The following is a 20,273-nucleotide window of genomic DNA, read 5'->3' as shown; positions in this document are numbered from 1 at the left end:
TCTGACCCCCAGTGGGAAGGGATGAGGCCGCCAAGGCTGGGGTGGAGGTGTGGTTGCGGCGACGCAGCTGAACCAGGTGCAGGCAGACGAGATTATCCGCTGCTGACGCTTCCCCGAGGTCCCAGAGGGCTCCCCAGGGTCACTCCTACGCAGGAGGACCAAGGGGCGGGAACAGCATGGGGACTTGACCGAACAGGGGCAGACAGTCCTTCAGCCCTTCCCGTCCCCGTTTTTCCGGCCCGCCTGTGGAGCTGGGCGAGCGACGCTGAAAGGAGCAACAGACCCTCCCTGAGACACCCAGGGCTGGCACTGCTGAGATGAGGGGCCCAGGGAGGGTGGCCGCCGGCTCAGCCCGGCCCAGCAACAGTCTCTGGCCTTTGCCTGAGTGGACAAGGTGCTCTCTGCCCAGAGTAGCGTGAATATTCTTGGCAGAGGACCCTGTTAGGAAGAGAGGCCCGAGGGGGGAGCAACAGCCTTCAGGGCTCACTGCTCCCTCCCCCCCAGACCAAGGTGGGGGGCCAGATGCAGTACCTCCCGCCCCCCAGCACCTCCAGGAGTCCCTCCCCCCACCAAGAACACAGCGGGCAGGTTCGCACTTTCTGCTTTTAAGACTGAAGTCGCAAGCCAAGAGGAGGTTGTTTTTGTTTTTTTAAGTCATACTGGTGTAAGCACAAACATAGACACACAAATCAGCGAGATGAAATTGAAATCGCACAACAGACCTATTAGACCTCGCGCATGCCTGACAGGTGTCTGTCGCTCGCAGCTCAGAGGGTCGACAGTGAGTGTCGGGAAGACTCAGCAGTGCGAGAACAGTTCTGTGACCGGTGTCCAGAGGCAGCAAGAGCCAAAAGCACAGGAGTGAGGGGGGCTGGGGAACTGGTCCAGGACTCGGCATGGAAAGCCTGGGGTCCCACATGTGTGAGCGTGACAGTGGGAAGCCTTCCATCCGATTCACAGGGAGAGACAAGAAAAAAAGAGAGAAGGGAAGGAAGGAAGGAAGGAAGGAAGGAAGGAAGGAAGGAAGGAAGGAGGGAGGGAGGGAGGGAAGGAAGGAAGGAAGGAAGGAAGGAAGGAAGGAAGGAAGGAAGGAAGGAAGGGAAGAAAGGATAAAGGGGAGAAGGAAGAGCAGCATTAACAGCTACGTAAGCCCTGGCCGCTGACACGGCTGGCGGGGCTGTGGTGCTCAGCCGCCTGTAGACCGCCTGACAGTTCCTGAAACACGGTTTCCCTTTGGCTCAGAAACCCTACTCTACGACACAGACCCCAGAGAGCTGAGAACATACATCCCCAAAGCTGTGTATTCTCAGTAGCACCGTTTATAACACACCGACTACTGGGTGAACAAACACAGGACGGCCACTCCCTGGAACAGGAGCAGTCAGGAGTGGGGTCCCGTGGCAGGGAGCAGGGCGGGAGTTACCCCGGGCATCTTGGCACTGGCCCCCGCAGTCCCAGGCTGCTGCACCACCACCAGGTGAGCACAGAGCCAGGAGTCAGCCCTGGGCACCCCGGCCATGGCCCCAAACCACAGTGGAATCAGACATTAAGGGTAAAGGACGGCCCTGCACCGGCATGGCAGAGGGGGCAGAGAAGGACAGTTGCCTCACAGGCTTTACTCCTGGTGGTGACAGCTTGGACAGCGGGACACAGGTGTGCGGCCACTGAGGTCCAAGCCGGCTACTCACACTCTGGAGATCACGCGTGCACGTCCCAGCGGGGCCTTGGTCCCCAAGGGCCTCTAACAACACCCAGGGTCCTCTCGTGGGTGGGGCTGCCCCGTGGAGCAGGCCTGGGTGCCACAGGAGAAGTTACAGCTGGCTGCAAGGGTCGTGGCGCCAACGCCAGCCTGGCACATGCTGGCGCCATCGCCAAGAGGCGGCCCTCAGGAAGGAGCTGGGCTGGGGGCGTCCACCGCACGCACCCGCCCAGAGCATGGGCCAGGCTTTCGGCGCTGAGGCCAGCAGAGGGGACGCAAGAGGGGAGCAGACCTCCTGTCAGGAGTCACCGTGACTCCGCAACCTCATGGAAACACTAACGGCTGCTGCTGCAGCCAGAGCCCAGCTAGAGCCCCGTTTTAGGGGAGGTGGCTCAGCCCGGTTCCTGAGCCCTGAGCCCCGCGGCCTGGGCTTCTGGTCACATGAATAGATGCAAAGAAAGGTTCGGACAGGTTTCATGTTATAAATATATCATGTTATAAATATATCATGTTATAAATATAATATTTTCATGTTATAAATATATCATATATGTGTACATATATATATCCCAAGGAAATAAAGATAAAAGAATGTAAGTCAACATAACAAAGGTCATTAGACGGACACACCACTGTCATCACCAGCACAGAGCTCGGAGCTCTGCCTCAGGCCAGCACGGACGGGGACATGCGCCACACACCATCCAGGGAGGGCTTGGAGGGTCTGCGGCACAACCAGGAGAGAAAGCAGGGGGGTAGCCAGGAAACGAAGGTAAGGTATCACTATTCACACATGATAAACGTGAAAAACCTTAAAAAAAACTGCTATGAATAATAAATTAAGGGACCAGAGAGATGATTCAGTGGACAGTCACTTGATTGGCCTGTGATCTGGGCACTGTAGACAGATCCCCGAGCCCCGCCAGGACTGAGCCCCGAGCACAGAACCAGGAGTCAGCCCTGAGCACCACTGGGCCTGGCTCAAAACAACAGAAGAAATAGTGCTCAGGGATTAGTCCCCCAAATAAAAATAAAACTCCTATTTGTTTTTTTCCTTTTTTTTATTAAAATTTTTTTTTAATAGTGAGACACCATGAGGTACAGTTGCAGACTTACACATTTTTGTGCTTGGGTTTCAATTATACAATGAGCAAATACCCAGCCCTCCACCAGTGCCCATTTCCCACCACCACCGATCCCAGTATCCCTCCCACCCCCATCCCCCCCATCCTATTTGTTTTTTTTAAAAAAAAGGTCTTGAGAGGGCCTTAGAGGTGGATTTGGAGGAGAAGCTGGACAGGGCACCATGGATGGGGCGTGGACATGGCGTGCTTCTGGGACTACCATCATCATCTAGGGGATGCGTCCCAGCCGGCCTCCATGACTCTCCAGGGGACAGCCCCCGTGGGTCTCCTGCCCGAGCCCTACCTCCTCAGCTGCCACGCCGCAAAGGCCAGGGAAAGGCCCTTCCTGCAGGCCCAGCTGGCCCTGGAAGAGGCCCTGGGCACCCACATGTCCCACAGGCCGGCTAGGAGTGGCACAAGGCTGCAGACACATGGGGATGAGGGAGGGGCAGCAGCTGCCCGCTGGCCAGGACTCAAGCACAGCTGCTCCCCAGGGCTGGCCCAGCCCACACACCTCCCGCGCTCCTGGTCTTCCCCAGACTGAAGACTTCTGAGGGGAAAAATAAATACATAAATGTAGAAGACATCAGAAAATGAAAAATTCCACCTTCATGGACAGACCGATTGAATGTGCTAAACGAACCCTTCCCCAAAGCGTGCGGGCCCAAGCTGGCCCTGCTCTGTCCTCAGCCTGGTCCTCCCGGCTGGACACTAGCCCTCCATGAATCCCTGCCCTCCAGTGACTCCTGCAGGGGATTGAGCCTCCGAGTGGGAATCCCGGCTGCAGACCGATACAGCACGTCTTTATATTAATTATGAATTCTTGTTTTATTCTGGAGGCTCCCCAGAATGTTGGGGGCACCTGTGCTGTACCTGGGCCCACCAGGAGCCTTTGTGCCCCCTGGACATTCTGTCCAGTCGTCCCTCCCCCACCCCCAGCAGCCACTGTATCTTGACAGATTATCCATCCTTTCATGTCTCCAGAATTATTCTTACGGGAAAAGCAAGACCATGAAAGCATGTCCAGCCGGAAAGTGTTCGCTAGTCCACAGCCGCCTCCTGGGGACATGCTCATGTGACAGAAAACTGTTTCTCAGCTCCTGGACACGACTTCGCAGGGGAGTCCTTCCCCGATGCCCATCACTGCTGTCTGACCTCCGTCACAGCAACTTCAGTCCCATAGGATCAGGCCCGGCTGTTTGATAGTGCTTCACTGCAATGGTCTCTTAAGGGTCCTGCTCCATAGAGCCACATCGCAGGGAGCACAGGGACCAGGGCCTGAAAGTGACCGTGGGGCAGGGAGGAAGTCCCTGCAACACATGATAGAGCCAGACACGGCACAGTGATGCCGTGGACACGCACGCTTCAGTGTCACCCCTCACCCCCACTTCCTTCCCTCGGGAGGAGCCCCGCTTGAAAGTTTCCTTTCCTTTATTCCCATATTCTTTCTACTTAAGAAGCTAGGGTTCAGGAGGCAGAAGGATAGGACAGCAGGCAACACGTGCCTTGCACACGGGCCCCCCGGCCTCCATCCCCGGCCCCCAGCTGGTCCCCCAAACTCAACCTGCTCCCCTCCAAGAGTCTCCTGCCCCCACGCCTGGCTGTCCTCGCCGGGGCCCCTTGGAAGGGAGTGAGTTGAGTTTCCCTCCCCGCCCCAACCAGGGCTCCGGCAGCCGAAGACCTCCAGGACCATCCACCACCATGCTGAGACCACTCCCCGCACACATAAAGGTACTGGCAGAGGGACAAAGCCATGCGGGTTCCGGGGCCGAGACCTCCAAGCCTACTCGGATTGGGGTCGAGCATCTTCCACCCAGATCCTTCAAATTCCAGTAGGCGGGGGTCACACCCACCACCTGGCCCCCTGGTGCCGTGTAATCCCATCAATGGCCAAGACTCAGAGACTATAAAATCCAGCTCCCAGAACCGCGCGGCCGCAAATGCGGCCGCACAACATCTTATCAGGACATCTTTTTATGACAACTTATTATCTCATTCCTACTTTGGACAAACTGGCAGGCTACCGAACGTAGCCTGCCCACACGGCAGAGTCTGGCAAACTCCCCGTGGCGTAGCCAATATGCCAAGTACCAGTAACAATGATGGGTCTCATTCTCCTAAAGAGCCTTGAATGTAATCTCAGGGCTAGGATGAAGGAGACGTTACTGGGGCCTGCTCGAAGCAATCGACGAATAACAGGATGGTCGTGATCGTGACCGTGACCGTCTAGACATAGGGGAAAACTTGAAGTAAAGGTAAGATTTTGCTTGTTTTTGTTTGGTGGCCACACCTGGCGGTACTCATGGTTTCCTCTTGCCTCTGCAATCAGGGACCACTCCTGGTGGGCTTGGGGTACCTAACGGGGTACTGGAGATTGAAGCTGGGTCATCTGCATACAAAGCAGCGCCCTGTCTGCTGTACCATCTCTCTCTGACCCCAGAGGCACTGGGTTTTATTTTGGCACTAGAGGTAGGGGGTGGGGTGGGGGAGGGGAGGAGGGGGAGCACTTAGTTTTTACTTGTTAGAGAAGTGTGTTACCTGTGACTCCGTGAGCAGCTGGCCTTGGGAGCCTGGAGCGGCGTCTGGGGCTGCACTCAGGGTCTGTCATGCACATCTGGTCTCCAGACCCGGTTCCTTCCAGGCCTTAGCTCGAACGTACCCATGCTTCGGGCCCAAGACTTGGGTGCTCGCTCAGCGTAGTAGGATTCATTCTTTCGAGTATGGGCCGTGACATTGCATCCCAAGTGCGTTCTAGTGTGCAGACCGCCCGCCTTGGGGTGGGAGGGGGCCTCGATTAAGAGGCCTTCTTTTTGGCTTTGTGTTGGGCCAACCCTGGCGATGCTCAGGGTTTCCTCCTGGCTTGGCACTCAGGGGTTTCTCCTGGTGGTGCTCCGGGCACCAAGGAGGCTGCTGGGGATCAAATCTGGGTCTGCCGTGGGCAAGGCCAGTGTCCTTCCAGCTGGATGTTGCTTGGGCCCACGGTCCTTCTCTCTCTCAAGAGTGCCAACAGTGATAAGGGTGTTATCAGGACCTGCGTTCCCTTCCTTGGCTTCTTCCTCTGGGCACCACGACTAAGTGAGCGCAGGGGCTGTGGGCAGCTGTGCCTGGGGGCGTGCGGGCCGCTCCCTGTCGGCGACTTCCCAATGCAGCGGGCGCCCCGCTTCAGGGCTCGGCATCTTCGAGGGACCCCAGATGCAGAAGAAGAAACCAAGAGTCTGCGGAACGAAGGAGCTTGCACCGAGGAGGGGCTCGGAGCAGAACCCAGCCGGGTCTGCCCTGTCTGAAGCCTTGGGGTACGGGCGATGACAGGAGTTGGTTGAAAGCAATGTCAGGGGACAAAGATGACGTCACTCCGCTTGTGCAGAGAGGCAACTCCATTTCAAAACAGGTGTCACGAGGCGTGGGTGGGGGACTCAGGGGTGTTAAGGGGGAAATCCTCCAAACAAGACCGTGGGCTGAGTTTCCTCACCTCTGCAGTGGGACAGGCTTCACTTTCATTTCATGAGTTTCAGTCTCCGGGGGGTAATGACACTCAGCAGTGCTGAGGGGGCTACTCCTGGCTCAGTGCTCAGGAGTTGCTCCTGGTGTGCTCCAGGACCAGGTGCTTAGCTCCTGAGCTGTCTCTCCAGCCGTTATTGCTCTCCTTTGAAACTGAGGAAATAATTGAGTGCGTGTTAGGACAAGAATGGGCCCACAGCCTGTGAAGGTCAGTCAAGTGTTGCCTGACTGCTTCTCAGCCACTACCCACAGGTTATGTCCAAAATATCCAATGGAAGAAAACCAGATTGCCCCACCCCTCTTCCCGACTTCTGGCAGGCGAGCACAGTGCTAGTACTAAGTGATCCAGTGGTCAGACACACAGGCAAGGAGAGTCACCCGGCTGGTCTCCAGGGCTGATGCTAAGCGCCAGCCTGGGGCAGACTCAGGCGTATTTTTGACTCGAGCTCACTCAGCTCTTGCTCTGGGGGTGTCGGGACCCGAGCTGTGTCAGGACTGAGTGATTGAGCACAGGTGAGTCCAGACAGTCGAGAGCGGACTTGAAGCCATGCCATGGTCACAGCCAGCCCTGCCCAGCACCTGCACTGTACGAAGAAACAAGATGGTCCTGGTCTGGAGATGTGAGTCAGACAACATGCAAGCAGTGATATTCCAAAGGAAACAGTGAGGTTGCAGAGAAAACCAGCGCTTCCTAAAACACTCGTTACTTCCACAAAAATGAGAACAACAACATTTGGTAGCCAGCTAGCCACTAGTAGAGGCTTCCAGAGAAGCCTGAAGTCAATTCTGTCCAGAGCTAGCGTATTCACTGAGTAGAAAAAAACCATGTTGTGTTTGATTAGTCCACTTGCCTTTGTGTTGTAACACAAAATATACGAAGTACACTCGTAGGTGCCTGTTTAGGGGTGGGCTGGGGCGCCAGTTGGGAAACTAGGGACACTCTGGAGGGAAGGGCGCGTGGCGGTAGGATTGGTGTTGGGGTATTTGGTGCTTACACTGTATTAGGAACAACTTGGTAAATCACAGTGTGTCACATTCACGGCCACGGTCCTCCCGTTGTTCATCGAATTGCTCGAGCGGGCCCAGTAACATTGTGAGACTTGTTACTGTGTTTGGCATATCGAATACGTCCCGGGTAGCTTGCCAGGCTCTGCCGTGCAGGAGAGATCCTCTCGGTAGCTTTCTGGGCTCTCCGAGAGGGGCGGAGGAATCGAACTTGGGTCGACCATGTTGGCTGCGTGCAAGGCAAACGCCCTACCCGCTGTGCTGTCGCTCCAGCCCAATCACAGTGCTATAATAACTTTTTTTTTTAAAAGAAGTAAACCATGTTGGGGCTGGAGCGATAGCACAGCGGGTAGGGCGTTTGCCTTGCACGAGGCCAACCCAGATTCGATTCCTAGCATCCCATATGGTCTCGTGAGCACCGCCAGGAGTAACCCCTGTGCATTGCCAGGTGTGACCCACAAAGCAAAAATAAATAAATAAATAAAATAAAAGTTCAGAACTCCTTTAAAAAAAAAGTAAACTATGTTATTTGTAAGAAAACCAAGGTTTTTTCTTGCTTCCAGTTCAAGTCATGGATTCCTCTGTTTTCCACTTCATTTTTTTCTCCTCGAACATATAAAAGAGCCAGGATAATGGCAGGAGGAAGTAGACACGAGCAGACTGGACCTCAGGGACTCAGGGAGAGGGTGGAGGAGCAGGGCTCCCTGCCCAGTGCTCCCTCGACAACAGAAGCCGTGATCACGTGGGGTGGATAGGTGGTGTCCATTGTGGCAAGATATGCATATGTGGCTCTGACCCTTTGCAGAATGCCATCCGGGGGTGGAGGGGCTTGCCCTGGGGCCTGGGTGGTCTCAGCCGGAGAGATGGGCCCAGACCAGACCTGCTTTGACAGAGTCCCCGGCTGAGTGGCTCTCACCTGTCCTTAGTGACAGGAATGATGTTTACTGGGACATTTGTATCCTGCAGAGGGGAACAGAGGTTTCTCTGAAGCAGCGACACAGCAGGTAAGGGCTTGTCTTGCTCGGGACCTGCCTAGGTTCCATTCCCCACACCGCAGACGGCTCTCTGGTCCCTGCCAGGAGTGATCTCTGAGCACAGAGTCAGGAGTAAGTGCTGAGCACTTGGGGCTGTGGCTCCAATACCAAACAAACTCTTGGTCTGTCCTTTTCTCCAAGCTCCGTCCTCCTACTGCAGTACAATAATCTCAGCCCCTCGCCAATCACATCTCCTTCCTTCCCCCTGCTAAGGTCGAGTTTTCAAAGTGTTCAAAGTATGACTCTCGTTGTATAAGGAAAGGAAAAAGATCGACAGTTTTATTCAACTCATTGATTCACGATGGAACAAGTGAGATGTTAAGATTGTTCCAAGAACTCACCACAAGTGTGTGTGGGTTGGGGGTAGGTCAGGTAGAGAAGAGACCAGCTTGACAATCAGAGCTGGGAATGGTCGCGCTGGACAAGGTCTGAGGGTTAAAGGTAGGTAAGGGATATTCTTGACGACTTTTCAGTATCAATATTGCAAACCATAATGCCCACAAGGTGGGGCGGAGAGAGAGGGAGAGAGAGAGAGAGAGAGAGAGAGAAAGGAAAGCACCTGCCATACCATACATAGAGGCAGGTAGGGGTGGGGGTGGGGGGTGATGGGTGGGAGCCTGGGGACACTGGTGCCGGGAAATGTACACTGGCGGAGGGATGGGCGTTGGAACACTGTATGGCTGAAACTCAATCATGAACAGCTTTGTAAGAGTCTATCTCGCAGTGAGTCAATGAAACAGTTTTTTAAAAAGATAGTTCAAAGAAGAATATTTTTCTTTTCTTTCTTTTTTTTTTTTTTTTTGGCCAGAGCAGTGATACCCAGGGATTGCTCTGCTGGACAGAGACATTAGCGGTGCCAGAGGGTTCAACAGTACACTCTTGTTGGTCTCTGAGCACAGCGGGTGTGCTTTGCCAGGGGCAGGGTCATCTGCATCGTAGCTTCCTGCAGTTACCTTCTGAAGCGGGAGACAGTGGTCAGGGCACTTCCCACAGCATCCTTCTCCAGGGCCGCCTGGCACCCTGGCGGGGGTGGGGGCGGGGGGTTACTCTCCATTCCCCAGACCATTGCCTGCAACATGGGTCCTGGGTTCCACATCATACCCATGGGTTTGCCTGTTTTTGCGGGGTTTTTTTTGGGGGGGGGTGAGTCACACACAGTGTGCTTGGGTCTCACGGGTCATTACTGTGGTGTCGGGGCCTTGCATGCCGGAGGTCAAGCTGAGCTCAAGGTGACCCACGCACAGCGTTACTCCTAGCCAGGGTGCTACTTCCCCAGCCCTGAGTGACTCAGTTACCTAAAGGAAACGTGATTGACACTATGATTAATGCCTATTAGTATCTACGTGCTGCATGGTCACTCTTGTTTTTTGATTTTGATTTTTTGGCTCTTAGTTTGTCCTTTAGTTTTAGTTTTGTTTTTTTTTCCCCACCCCCAGTGATCACTCCTGGCCGTGCTCAGGGGACCATATAGGATGTCAGGGATTGAACCCGGGTCAGCCACGTGCAAGGCAAAAGTGCTAACCACTGTACTATCATCGCTCCGGTCCACTGCAGCATTATAAAGTTCTATTTATTATATTTCTTTTCTATTTTCTTTTAATTCAGATATCCTCTATTTTCTACTTGTTTCTTCAGTGCATTAAAATAAACAGATAAATTGACATTTAAAATTGTATCATTTTAAGGTACTGAGTGTTTTGATTTGATGTATTTGTACTGCAAGATACCATTAAAAATACCATTTAGTATTAGCTAACACCTACTGTTTCAATATTTGGCGCTAACTAATAGTCCACCCAAATATTGCAGTTACATGTCTGTAGTCTGCACAATTCCAACCAGAAGCTTATATAGATAGTCCAAGATTTTCCAAAATAGTGTCCAAATCTCATTTTCAATTTCAGTTTTAAAGATTTAATTCCTACTTAAAAATTTGAATCACTGTGATTTAAAATATTGTGGATGATGAGGCTTTGTGTGTGAAAATTTCCAACCCCAAAGTCCCCACCAAAGCATCCAACCCCTCCCAAGTTGCTCCCCACACCCCCCACCAGTCACCCCACCCTTTGCCCAATTCCACAAACTCCCTTTCAGGCTCTGTTGCTATTTCCTGGCTGGTTCTTTATAACCCATCTATGAGGGAGAGGGTTCTGTGTCCACTCCTCTCCTCTGGCTGGTCACTCAGCATGGGCCCTGCAGGCCCATTCAGGCAGAGGCAAATGGCATGGTTTCGTTTTTCTTACAGCTAAGTCGGACGCCATGTGTGTATGACCCTCAGTTCCTTCACCCAGTCATCTGTTCTTGGGCATTTGGGTTGTTCCAGATCTTGGTTTTGTCCAGATCGTTTTTGTGAGGATTCTCACCTATTGTTGCTGGGGACTGGACCAAGGTTCTTGCAAGCCGTGGAGCACGCCAGTCTTTGAGAAGCCTCTTGGCTGGCACCCTGGTTTTAACAGGAGAACTCGCTGAGGTTGAGCACGTAGCCTTTGAAACTATTCTGTAGGTTGGCAAAGTGCACTTAGGACCTGAAGGAGAATGCTGTCTCTTCCGCCAACTGCCCGGGTGAGGGATGCTGTGAACTTACCACGCTTCATACTCCCTTCTTTCTTTTCTCTTGCAGTGGAGGTAACATTTTGATGCCCTTGGTGATGGCATCTCCAGCATCACCAAAGTATTCAAGGATCCTCTTCCACCTGTCCACAGGTGATATCTTACCCATCGGCCTCGTCCCCTCCCCTTTCCCTACCTCCTGGAAACTTCAGTGTGTAGCCAAAGGCCAAGGGTTTGTTTGTAGATACGTCTGCTATCTGCTTGGAGTCTTCACGGCCCATCTGCGAGTGAGGTGGTGAGGTCTGGGTCCGTCCCCAGACTATTTCTCTGACCGTCACCTCCTCCAGCTCCATCACATTGCAGGAAAAGGCGGGACTTCATCTTGCAGCCGAGTAGGGTTTCATCACCTCAAGGTCTTTTCTTTTTTTAAACATGAAGTAGAAAGGTTTGTTTTAAAGAGTTCGGAGACAAATGAGGGGAGAGAGAGTGAGGAGTACTTGTTCACGGGAACACAGGCTTCTCCAGAGAAACGCCTGAGCCTGTTCCCTCTGGCTGGACCAGTCCCCGGTGAAGCCCACCTCCTTGCCCACTCCTGTCGTTGGACATTTGGTTTTGCTCCACACGAAGAGTTTCTGCATATCTTTCCCCCCCATTTTTTATAATTTTATTTATTGAATCACCGTGAGAGCAGTTACAAAGCTTTTGGGTCTAAGTCTCAGTCATACAATGAAACACCCGTACCTTCACCAGTGCCCATTCTCCACCACCAAAAATCCCAGTATACCCCATCCCACACCCTCCCCCTGCCTGTGGGGCAGATGATTTCCACATTACTCTCTCTCTACTTTGATCACCTTCACTATTTCGACACCAGACCCACCATTATTTGAGATTTTACCCCAACACTCAGATCTGCTGAAAAGGCAACAATAGACAATTTGTGTTCTATTGCTGGTTATGAATAACATATGATGTCGTGTGGCTGCAGTAGGGCCATGTGGTTTTGAAATTCCGAAATTTTAACACTTAAATCTGGAGGTATTTCTGCCAAAAGCCACTGGGTTTAGAGATCTGCTCCTGAGTCTCTGGGATCATGGCCGTTCAGCAACTTGATGAGGAGCCAGAGAGGCCGTTCGTGGGCGATGACTTGGGGTCTCGTTGGGGTGGGGAGGACAAGCCCGGCTCCACCCCCATTCCGTGAGGCCCTGTGTGTCTCGTCACTGGGGGCCCAAACCTGACTATCCAGTGGCCTCTGAAGGATGGCGGCCACTGGGCCGCCAGGGGGAACAGGCCAAGGCACGAAACCTATTTCCACCTGGGTTGGCCCAGCACCGGTAACCTACTGCAGGGACCGGATGCATTACTACCTAAAGCCGCTGGTTTCCAAGATTCGTTTCTGAGTCTCTGGGATCATGGCCATTAAGCAGTTCAATCAGGAACCAGAGAGGACATGCCTCCAATTATATAGCTGAGCCGGAGGTGGTTTGTGGGTGTGTTTCCCACATACCTAACTTTTGGCCGTTTACTTTCTTGGTAAACTTTGCCCCAACTTTTTGGGGTCTGGCCAAAGGCACAGCAGCAATTTTGGGGTATCGGGAAGTCTGAAGGCGCCATCAGGCTGCCGATGCACTCGCCTCACAGGTACAGATTGACCTGCTGGCGGCACCATACCCCCGTCTGCATATCTTTTTGAGTTAGCATTTCTTTTGATAGACACAGGTCATCGAGTCACTAGGTAATATGAGCAATTCACACTTCTGGGGTCTCTTTGAGCCCTGGTGTTTGGGGGGCCCTGCCAGGGAGCAAGTTAGTACTGGCTGCATCTCTGCGCTAGTCCCCAGAGCAATCTCTCTGGCCCAGAAGGAGCCACCTACATTCTCATGCTTTGTTTCCTGTTTAGGCCACACTTGACAGTGCTCAGGGATTACTCCTGCTCTGTGCTCAGGACCTGCAGGGCACATGTCCCACCCACTGCACTGGGTGCCAGAGGTCCCTCTTTACAAGGATACCGTGTTGAACTGCGGAAGTGCCTTCCTGACTTCCTCATCTGTGACAGCCCTATTTCTAAACAAGGTGACACTTTGAGGAACTGGGGCGAATGGACTTCATCATATGAACGGGGGGGGGGGCACACAGTTAAACACAACACAGAAGAGGGGGTCATGAGGACCCAGATAATAGTGACAATAGGACATTTTTCCCACACTGCTGGGAACTCCCGTTGGCCGGTGTGGAGGTCCAACTCTGGCCTCTCAGCTGCTGTGTGCTGCGGCCCAGGGGAGACCGTGGGGTGGGCAGAGATGTGTCAGGGGACAGCACCCCACTAATCCTCTCCAGCTGTTTTCCTGGAACTCTTTCCATGCTTTCGGCATGTGGATATTTGGCAATGGAGGATGCCAGGTTAAGAGCTTCGTAACATTTGAAATATGGGTGAGTATCTGGGCGATTTAGCTCCCAGGGACTTTTGTTCATTTAGGAATTGGGTACTGGGATATTCACTAGAGCTGACGTGTGAGATATTTTGTACCCTATCTAGTACCTATACTGGAGGTCCTGATGCAGGCAGGTAGATTCGGGAAGGTCCCCCAACATCATGGCCGTGAACTTTCTAGGATGGAATAAAGCCACCAGTCCTAAGTCTGACCCTCCTGTGGTACAGAAAGCAAGACCTGATAAGACCCTCCCCAGCAGCTGACCCTGAGGACCTGGACCCCTCCCTACAGAAAGGGCCTGAAGGACATTCCTGGATGAACCCTCAATTCCTTCCTTTAATCTGATTAACCCTCAGCTAGAGAAAATCCATTAGGAGGAAAGGTCAAGACAAGGCGTCTCACCCGCCTAAAATATTCTGTGTGGTGCCGTAATGAAGTATACGTATATCAAACCCACACTGCGTTCTTCGAGAGAGCCTTCAAGTAAGCTAAGAACTTTGCATGAATATGATGCATGAATTTCCATTCATAAGTTACAGCAAATATACCACTTAGTGATATTGGTAACAGGGGGATGTATATCTGCATATAGATGATATATCTGTTGTTGCAGAGATATATGAAAAATATCTCTACTTTTATCTCTATTTTTCTATCAATCTAAAACTGCTCTGAAATCGTCATTAAAAATAAACTCAGTATTTTTATGTTAATAAATAAAATATATGAAAATATTTTTCACAAAAAAAAAAAGGAAAAAGGAAAAAGGAATTCCGTGTTCCTGCTCAGCACTCGGGCGGGCGGGGAGGCGGTGCCCAGCTCTGCGGACCCCCGCCCTGCATCTCCACCTGCCGCTCCCCGTCCTCTCGGGGCGCCCACCCCGGCGCCCCCGGCCGTGCTCTGCGGCTCGCACCGCCGCCCCCCCAAGAGCTGCTCCGGACTGGAACCAGGCGGGACGGGGTGGAGGCAGCGGCCGGGATGCACCAGGCTGAGGTCCGGGCTCGGAGTGGGCGTGCCCGGGGCGGGGCCAATAAGTAGGCGTGCCCGGGGCGGGGCCAAGAAGTGGGCGTGTACGCGTGGCGGACCCTGAAGGCGTGCCTGGCGAGGGGCGTGGCCAGAGGCGTGTCCTGCCTCCAGGAGGCGGGGCCTGTGAAGGCTTGGCTGGGTGGAGGAGCGCGGTCGAGGGCGTGTCTTGGGAACAGGGGCGTGACCCGGGGCGGAGCCTAGGCTGTGCTCGGGGCGGAGGGGCGGGGCCGGGCGGGCGCGGGGCGGGGCCTGCGTCTATCCTGGCGGAGGGGCGGGACCCGGGGCGGGGCCTGGGCCGAGGGGCGGGGCCAGCGCCGTGCCGAGCGGAGGGGCGGATCCGGGGCGTGTCCTGGGCGGGGCCTGCGTCGCCCTCGGGGCGGGACCGGGGCGGAGGGGCGGGGCCGGGGCGGGGCCGGGGCGAGCCGGGCCGGGCCGGGCCGGGCCGGGCCGGGGCGTGTCCGGAGCGTGTCCAGGCCGGTGGTGAGCGCTGCGCCGGGCGCCGCTGGCCGCGTCCTGCTGCGCGGCCATGTGGCTCCGGCCCGAGGAGGTGCTGCTCAAGAACGCGCTGCGGCTGTGGGTGACCCAGAAGAGCAGCTGCTACTTCGTGCTGCAGCGGCGCCGCGGCCACGGCGAGGGCGCGGGACGCCTGTCGGGTGAGGCCGCGCTGCCCACCTGCCGCCGGCCGGGCCGGGCCGGGCTCGCGGGAGGGGCGGGGGGCGCGGGGCCGGGGAGCCCGCCCGGCCGGAGGCGGAGCCCGAGCCCCGGGCGGGTCGGGAGCGCGGGGAGCCGGGCCGCTGGCTCCGCCGGCCAGTGGTCAGTGCGGGAGGCTCTGGGGGCTGGCCCAGGCCCGGAGGGCGCCCGGCAGGGCGGTGGGCGGGGATGGGGGCCCCGCGGCCTCGGGGTCGGCACCCGTGGGCCCCCGCCCCTGCCGAGCGCCCGCCTGGGTTCGGCTCTGCGCGGCACGTCCCTGCTGCCGAGCTGCGCCCAGGGGAGCGGGGCCCGTCCAGGGGCGACCCTGCCTGGGTCCACGGGGAAGGCTGGGAGGTCCCACCCGGGAGGGGTTTTCTGGGGCGGGCCTGGCCCCCGGGGGCTGCTGCCCGCTGCCCCTCGGCAAGTGTGACTTGCCTCCGCCTGGCGGGCAGACCCTCACCTAGGCCTGTCCGAGGGGCTCGGACTCTGCCTCTCGAGGGGGCCTGTGTGGTTCCGGGCAGGAGCGCCCGCCCCCCGCCCCGCGCCCCCCGCCCAGCCCTTCCAGTGGGCCCAGGGGTGCCCTGCGCGTTTGGCCTAGCCCTTGCGTCTACTCGGGTTTTCTGTGCTTGGCCCAATCGAAGAAAGACTCTCATGGGCAACAGGGTCAAACACCCCCCTCCCCACCAGGTACACAGCGCACCCTCCCCGGCTTCTATCCGGCTTCTATCCGAAGGCCCAGCGCCCCAGGCTGTGCGTGGTGGGTGTCCCGGCAGCGGAGCCTTTGGCAAAACTTCAGGCCTTTAGCCACGAAGCAGATTGAGGCTGTGGGTTGAGTCACCCCAGCCTTGCCACATCCCCCGGGGGTTGGGCCAGGGTGCCCCTGAGGACCGTTCGGCGCTCTGAGGGTGACTTGTGACAAGGGCAGTGCCCCTGGGGTCCTGAGAAAATAGGGCCCCAATGGCAGCGTCTCTGCAGTAGATTCCCGGGGTTCACAGCCGAGTTTGAAACCGTTTGGGAGAGTAGTCGTGGGACCAACGCAGTGTCCCATTACCCTGCAGAGGGGTCGGTTGGAGCCGGCGTCTCTCCTGCTGGTGCTGGGCCTGCAGTCGGCACCTGGACAGGCAGACTCCCCCCGCGTGGAACGGGGTCTGCCGTGTGTAAGGGCCGCCACCGTCAGTCCCCGAGAGTGTGACTTGCCTCCGTCTGCCATGCACACCCTCACGTAGACCCCCAGCTCTGCAGTCCTCGTCACTCGCACTCACTCCCCGTGCCGCACCACACTTGGTCGTTTGCTGTTTCTTTAGCTTCGGCTCAGTACTGTTGAGGGGTGGATGATTGTTACCATCTCCAAGGGGCCTGCGGCAAAGTCTGCTCAAAAGTGTTTGCTCAGCGAAGGATGGAGGGTCCGTGCTGAGGTGGAGCCCCTGGGCCCTTGCTGAGTGAAGGGGAGGGTCCGTGCTGAGGTGGGAGCCCCTGGGTGCTTGCTGAGTGGAGGATGGAGGGTCCATGCTTACTGGGGGAGCCCCTGGGTGTTTGCTGAGTCAAGGTGGGTCCGTGCTGAGGTTGGAACCCTTGGGTGTTTGCTGAGTGGAGGGTGGAGGGTCCATGCTGAGGTGGGAGCCCCTGGGTGCTTGCTGAGTGAAGGTGAGGGTCCGTGCTGAGGTGGGGGCCCTTGGGTGCTTGCTGAGTGGAGGATGGAGGGTCCGTGCTCCCTGGGGGAGCCCCTGGGTGCTTGCTGAGTGAAGGGGAGGGTCTGTGCTGGGGTGGGGGGCTGCTGTCCCCTAGACTGGGCAGGAGCGGAGGCCAGGTCTCCCTCAGGAGCAGCCCGGTCCTTCTGGTTTCCTGTCTCCCTGGCAGGGTGGCCCTGCTCCCTCTGAGGGGGCCCCCGCCTCCCTGGCCATGCCTCAAGGAAGACTGGGCACGGCCTTGCCGAGGGTGAGCAGCTGTGACGTTGCCATGCCCCCCGCAGGAGCAGCAAGCCGGGTCCCAGGTGCTCGTGGCCGGGGTCTCCTGCCTGGAGGGAGAAGGTCCCTGCAGCTCAGGGGCCCCGAGAGGAAAGGAAGAGAAGCCCGCGGGGCCGGCAGGGGGTGAGTCCCCAACGCCTGGGTCTGTTTGCGAGGGGAACTGCCCGGCCTTGGCGTGACCCCGGCCTCTGCTGCAGAACTGCTCCAGGGTTTCACTTCTGTTTTGAGAGATGCACAACTTGGGCTTGGGGGCTCCGCCTGGGTGACCGCGGAGATGCTGGCGTCCGTCCTGCGAGCGTGGAGGGAGCTTCCCACCCGAGCGTCTTCCGTCGCGCGTTCCCTTCTGACCTCGCAGCCTCCTCCCCAGAGCCGGCGGCTCAGCGGTGTAATTGGAATCAGATTATTGATGTTTTCTGCTTTTCCAAACGTTCACCTTCAGAACCCGGCCTGCCAGGCCCCGCCAGCGCTTCTTTTGGTCCCAGAGGAAGCCTGATGGAGGGGACCATGGGCATTGGTGTCGGGGTCCGCTTCTCGGCTGTGAGTCTGGCTAGTTTGTTTGGTTTCCTGGGGTCCTCGTTGTAACTTGACCTTTAGACATGGGCAATAGTAAACTTGCTCTGGAGAGGCAGAAGCTTCCCACCTTGCCCACCAGCAGTGCACAGGGTTCCGATCAAAATAAGGGTTTGAATTAAAATAACAGCGTGCTTCAAAAAATAGCCAAAAACCGAGCCCAAACCACATTGTGGTGTGGAATAGCAAAAGCCCTTCTGCTTGTCGAGGTCATGGGCAGGGGACAGACGCAGGCTGGCCAGAGCCTAGACTCAGCGTCCGATGCAGTGTCCCCCAGTGCCCACCGCCTGACCACAGAGCCAGCGCAGCCCCTGAGCTCCGCTGGGGTTGGCTCCCAAGTCAGAGGAAGGGGCCAAAGAGCAAGCGCTGGGTGGAAGAGAGACACACGCTAGATTGGGAGCGGGTCCCAGTGCTGTGAGGAAATCAGATCAGTAGCCATCTGTGCCAAGCGCTGCCCAGGGGCAGGCACTGGGGGTCGGGCTTCCTTGGTGGTTTCCAGCCCTTCTGAGCAGAGGGAAGCTGGGTGATCGCGTGTTGACTGTGAGGCGCATTTGAGAGAGACCGGAGAGGCAGTACAGGGCACCGCCCTCTCCCGCCTCTGAGCTGGGTCCTGCTGCCAATGTCCTCTGGGCCCTGAGCACGGCCCCCGAATGAAAGCAAAGTGAACCCTGACCGGGGTCCCTAGTACCGCAGGGCTCACTCAGGCGGCAGGGGCGGGGAGGGAGCTAGCCGGCGAGGGTGGCCTCCTCTGACTGTCCTCCCGATGGACGCGGGTGGAGATTCTCCCTGCCAGCTCTGTTGGTGTCTCCGCCCAGGGGAGAGCTCCGGCCAGGCACGTGCTTGGTGGTGAAGAGCGCGTGTCTTGTACGTGAGAAGCTCAGCCCTCAGCTCCAAACCCCAAACCCAGCAGCCGGGGTGCCCCCATACTGCCTCTGCGTCTTCCGGGCTCTGGCCTCGCTGCCCGAAGGAGGACAGAGAGAGATGCACAGGGCCAGGGCAAGTGCCCAGCGGCGGGGCAAGTCTGAGCTACGTGGACCTGGGCCTCGAGCCCTGGCACTGCCAAGAGCGAACCCCCAGAAAGCTTACAGATCAGAGAAGTGCCTTGACTCCGGGCACAAACCGGAAGACTCTTTAGGTCAAATAAACTGCATTTCCAAACGGAAAGTATTGGCATTCCCTGAAAGGTGGCTGTCAATGGTAAGGCTGAGGACTCCTGCCTGTCACAGACTTGAGAAGGAAAGACTCCAGCCGGGCGGGACCGCGGGGGCCGAGCGTGGCTCTGGGCCGTGGAGACCGGGACACTCCAGCCGGGGCGGACTTGGTTCTTGATGGTTCTGAGGTCCAGCCCGGACGGAGCCTCCCTGCCTCCCTGCAGCCCCGGCCGGAGCTGTGGCGAGGCAGGTGGATGGGCGCCCTGCTCGGCGTGAGGGCCGTGGCCTCGTGGCATCTCTGTGCTCTGGTGCGGGCTTGAAGTGGAAGCAGCAAGCCTGACGGTGTCCCCGCAGAGACCCCCGCTTGTCTTTTTAAAACGGGGTTGGGCCGGTCTTGGCGAGGGCACATCCTTACGGAGCCTGGAGGCTTTCAGCCCTGCACGCCTCCTTCTGCTCTGACGCACAGGTGTTGCTCTGTGCCCACCTGCCCTGGCCTCCCCAGCCCCTCCGCTCTGTGCACCTGCCCCGCTCTCTGTGTGTGTGTGTGTGTGTGTGTGACTTTTTTTATTGAATCACTGTGAGACAGACTCTTGCACAGCTGTTCATGATGGGATTTCAGAGAGAGAGAAAGAGAGAGAAAGAGAAGGAGAGCGCCTGCCATGGAGGCAGGGAGGGGGTGGGATTGGGGTGCTGGGAGGGACCCTGGCGAACTGGTGCTGGGAAATGCGCACTGGCGGAGGGACGGCTGTTGAACGCTGGATGGCGTGTGGTTTTAAAGCCGGACCTGAGCTGGGAGGGCCTCCGCAGGCCTGTGAGGGTCCAGTTCCTGTTCCCGACTCCCACGGGAGTGCGGGGCGGCGCTGTAGGTTTGGGGCAGTGGTGCGTCCGTCCTGCGCGGGGTCCCGGCTGCGGTGTGCGGGCTCTGTGTGCTCCTGAGGACCGCTGGTCGGTCATTCGCCAGCTGCACGCGCCCGAGTGACTAGGTGCAGTGTCCCATAGGCGGAGCGCAGCCCAGTGCCCAGCTGCCCTCCAGCGCAGCTCCGTGAATCTGAATCCACGTTCTCAACACGTGGTGTGTTGTCCTTCTGGATCTTGTCACTCTCTTTATGCTCTTTTCCCCATTTTTGCTTTTATTATTATTATCGTTTGTTTTTGTATTTGGGTCACAGCCGGCTGCCCTGACAAGCGCCGGCGCTCGGGGCTGTGTGATCAGGGGTCAGGGCCACGTTGGAGGCCAGCCGCTGCCCCTGGCTTTGCTGTGTGAGACGCAGAGGCAGTGACCCTGTCCTCTCTCTGCAGGAGCCGCTTCAGCCCAAGAGCGGGAGGGAGAAAAGAGAACAGACACCGTCTGTTTAGGGAAAGGCGCCGGATTTTGTAGCAGGTTTTACTCTCTGTGTGTGTGCGTGCGTGCGTGTGTGTTTGTATGTGCATGTGTGCGTGTGTATGTGCATGTGTGCGTGCAGGTGTGCATGTGTGTTTGTATGTGCGTGCGTGTGTGCGTATACGTGAGTGTGAGTGCATGTGTGTATG

General features: G+C 56.7%; 1 protein-coding gene across 1 annotated transcript in view; it reads left to right on the top strand.

Moving 5' to 3' along the window:
• Positions 1–14,789: 14,789 nt before the first annotated feature.
• Positions 14,790–20,273, top strand: part of TBC1D8 (TBC1 domain family member 8) — an 82,614-nt gene continuing 77,130 nt past the window's right edge. The window contains exon 1 of the mRNA XM_056116853.1: positions 14,790–15,021. Coding sequence (XP_055972828.1) covers positions 14,895–15,021 — 127 coding nt within the window. The 5' untranslated portion in view covers positions 14,790–14,894. The remainder of the gene's footprint in view (positions 15,022–20,273) is intronic.

The sequence above is a fragment of the Sorex fumeus genome, unplaced genomic scaffold (genome assembly GCF_029834395.1).
Source record: "Sorex fumeus unplaced genomic scaffold, SorFum_2.1 ptg000033l, whole genome shotgun sequence".
In the NCBI taxonomy this organism is placed as follows: domain Eukaryota; kingdom Metazoa; phylum Chordata; class Mammalia; order Eulipotyphla; family Soricidae; genus Sorex; species Sorex fumeus.
Note: the sequence above shows the minus strand (reverse complement) of the source record. Positions and strands in the feature narration are given on the sequence as shown.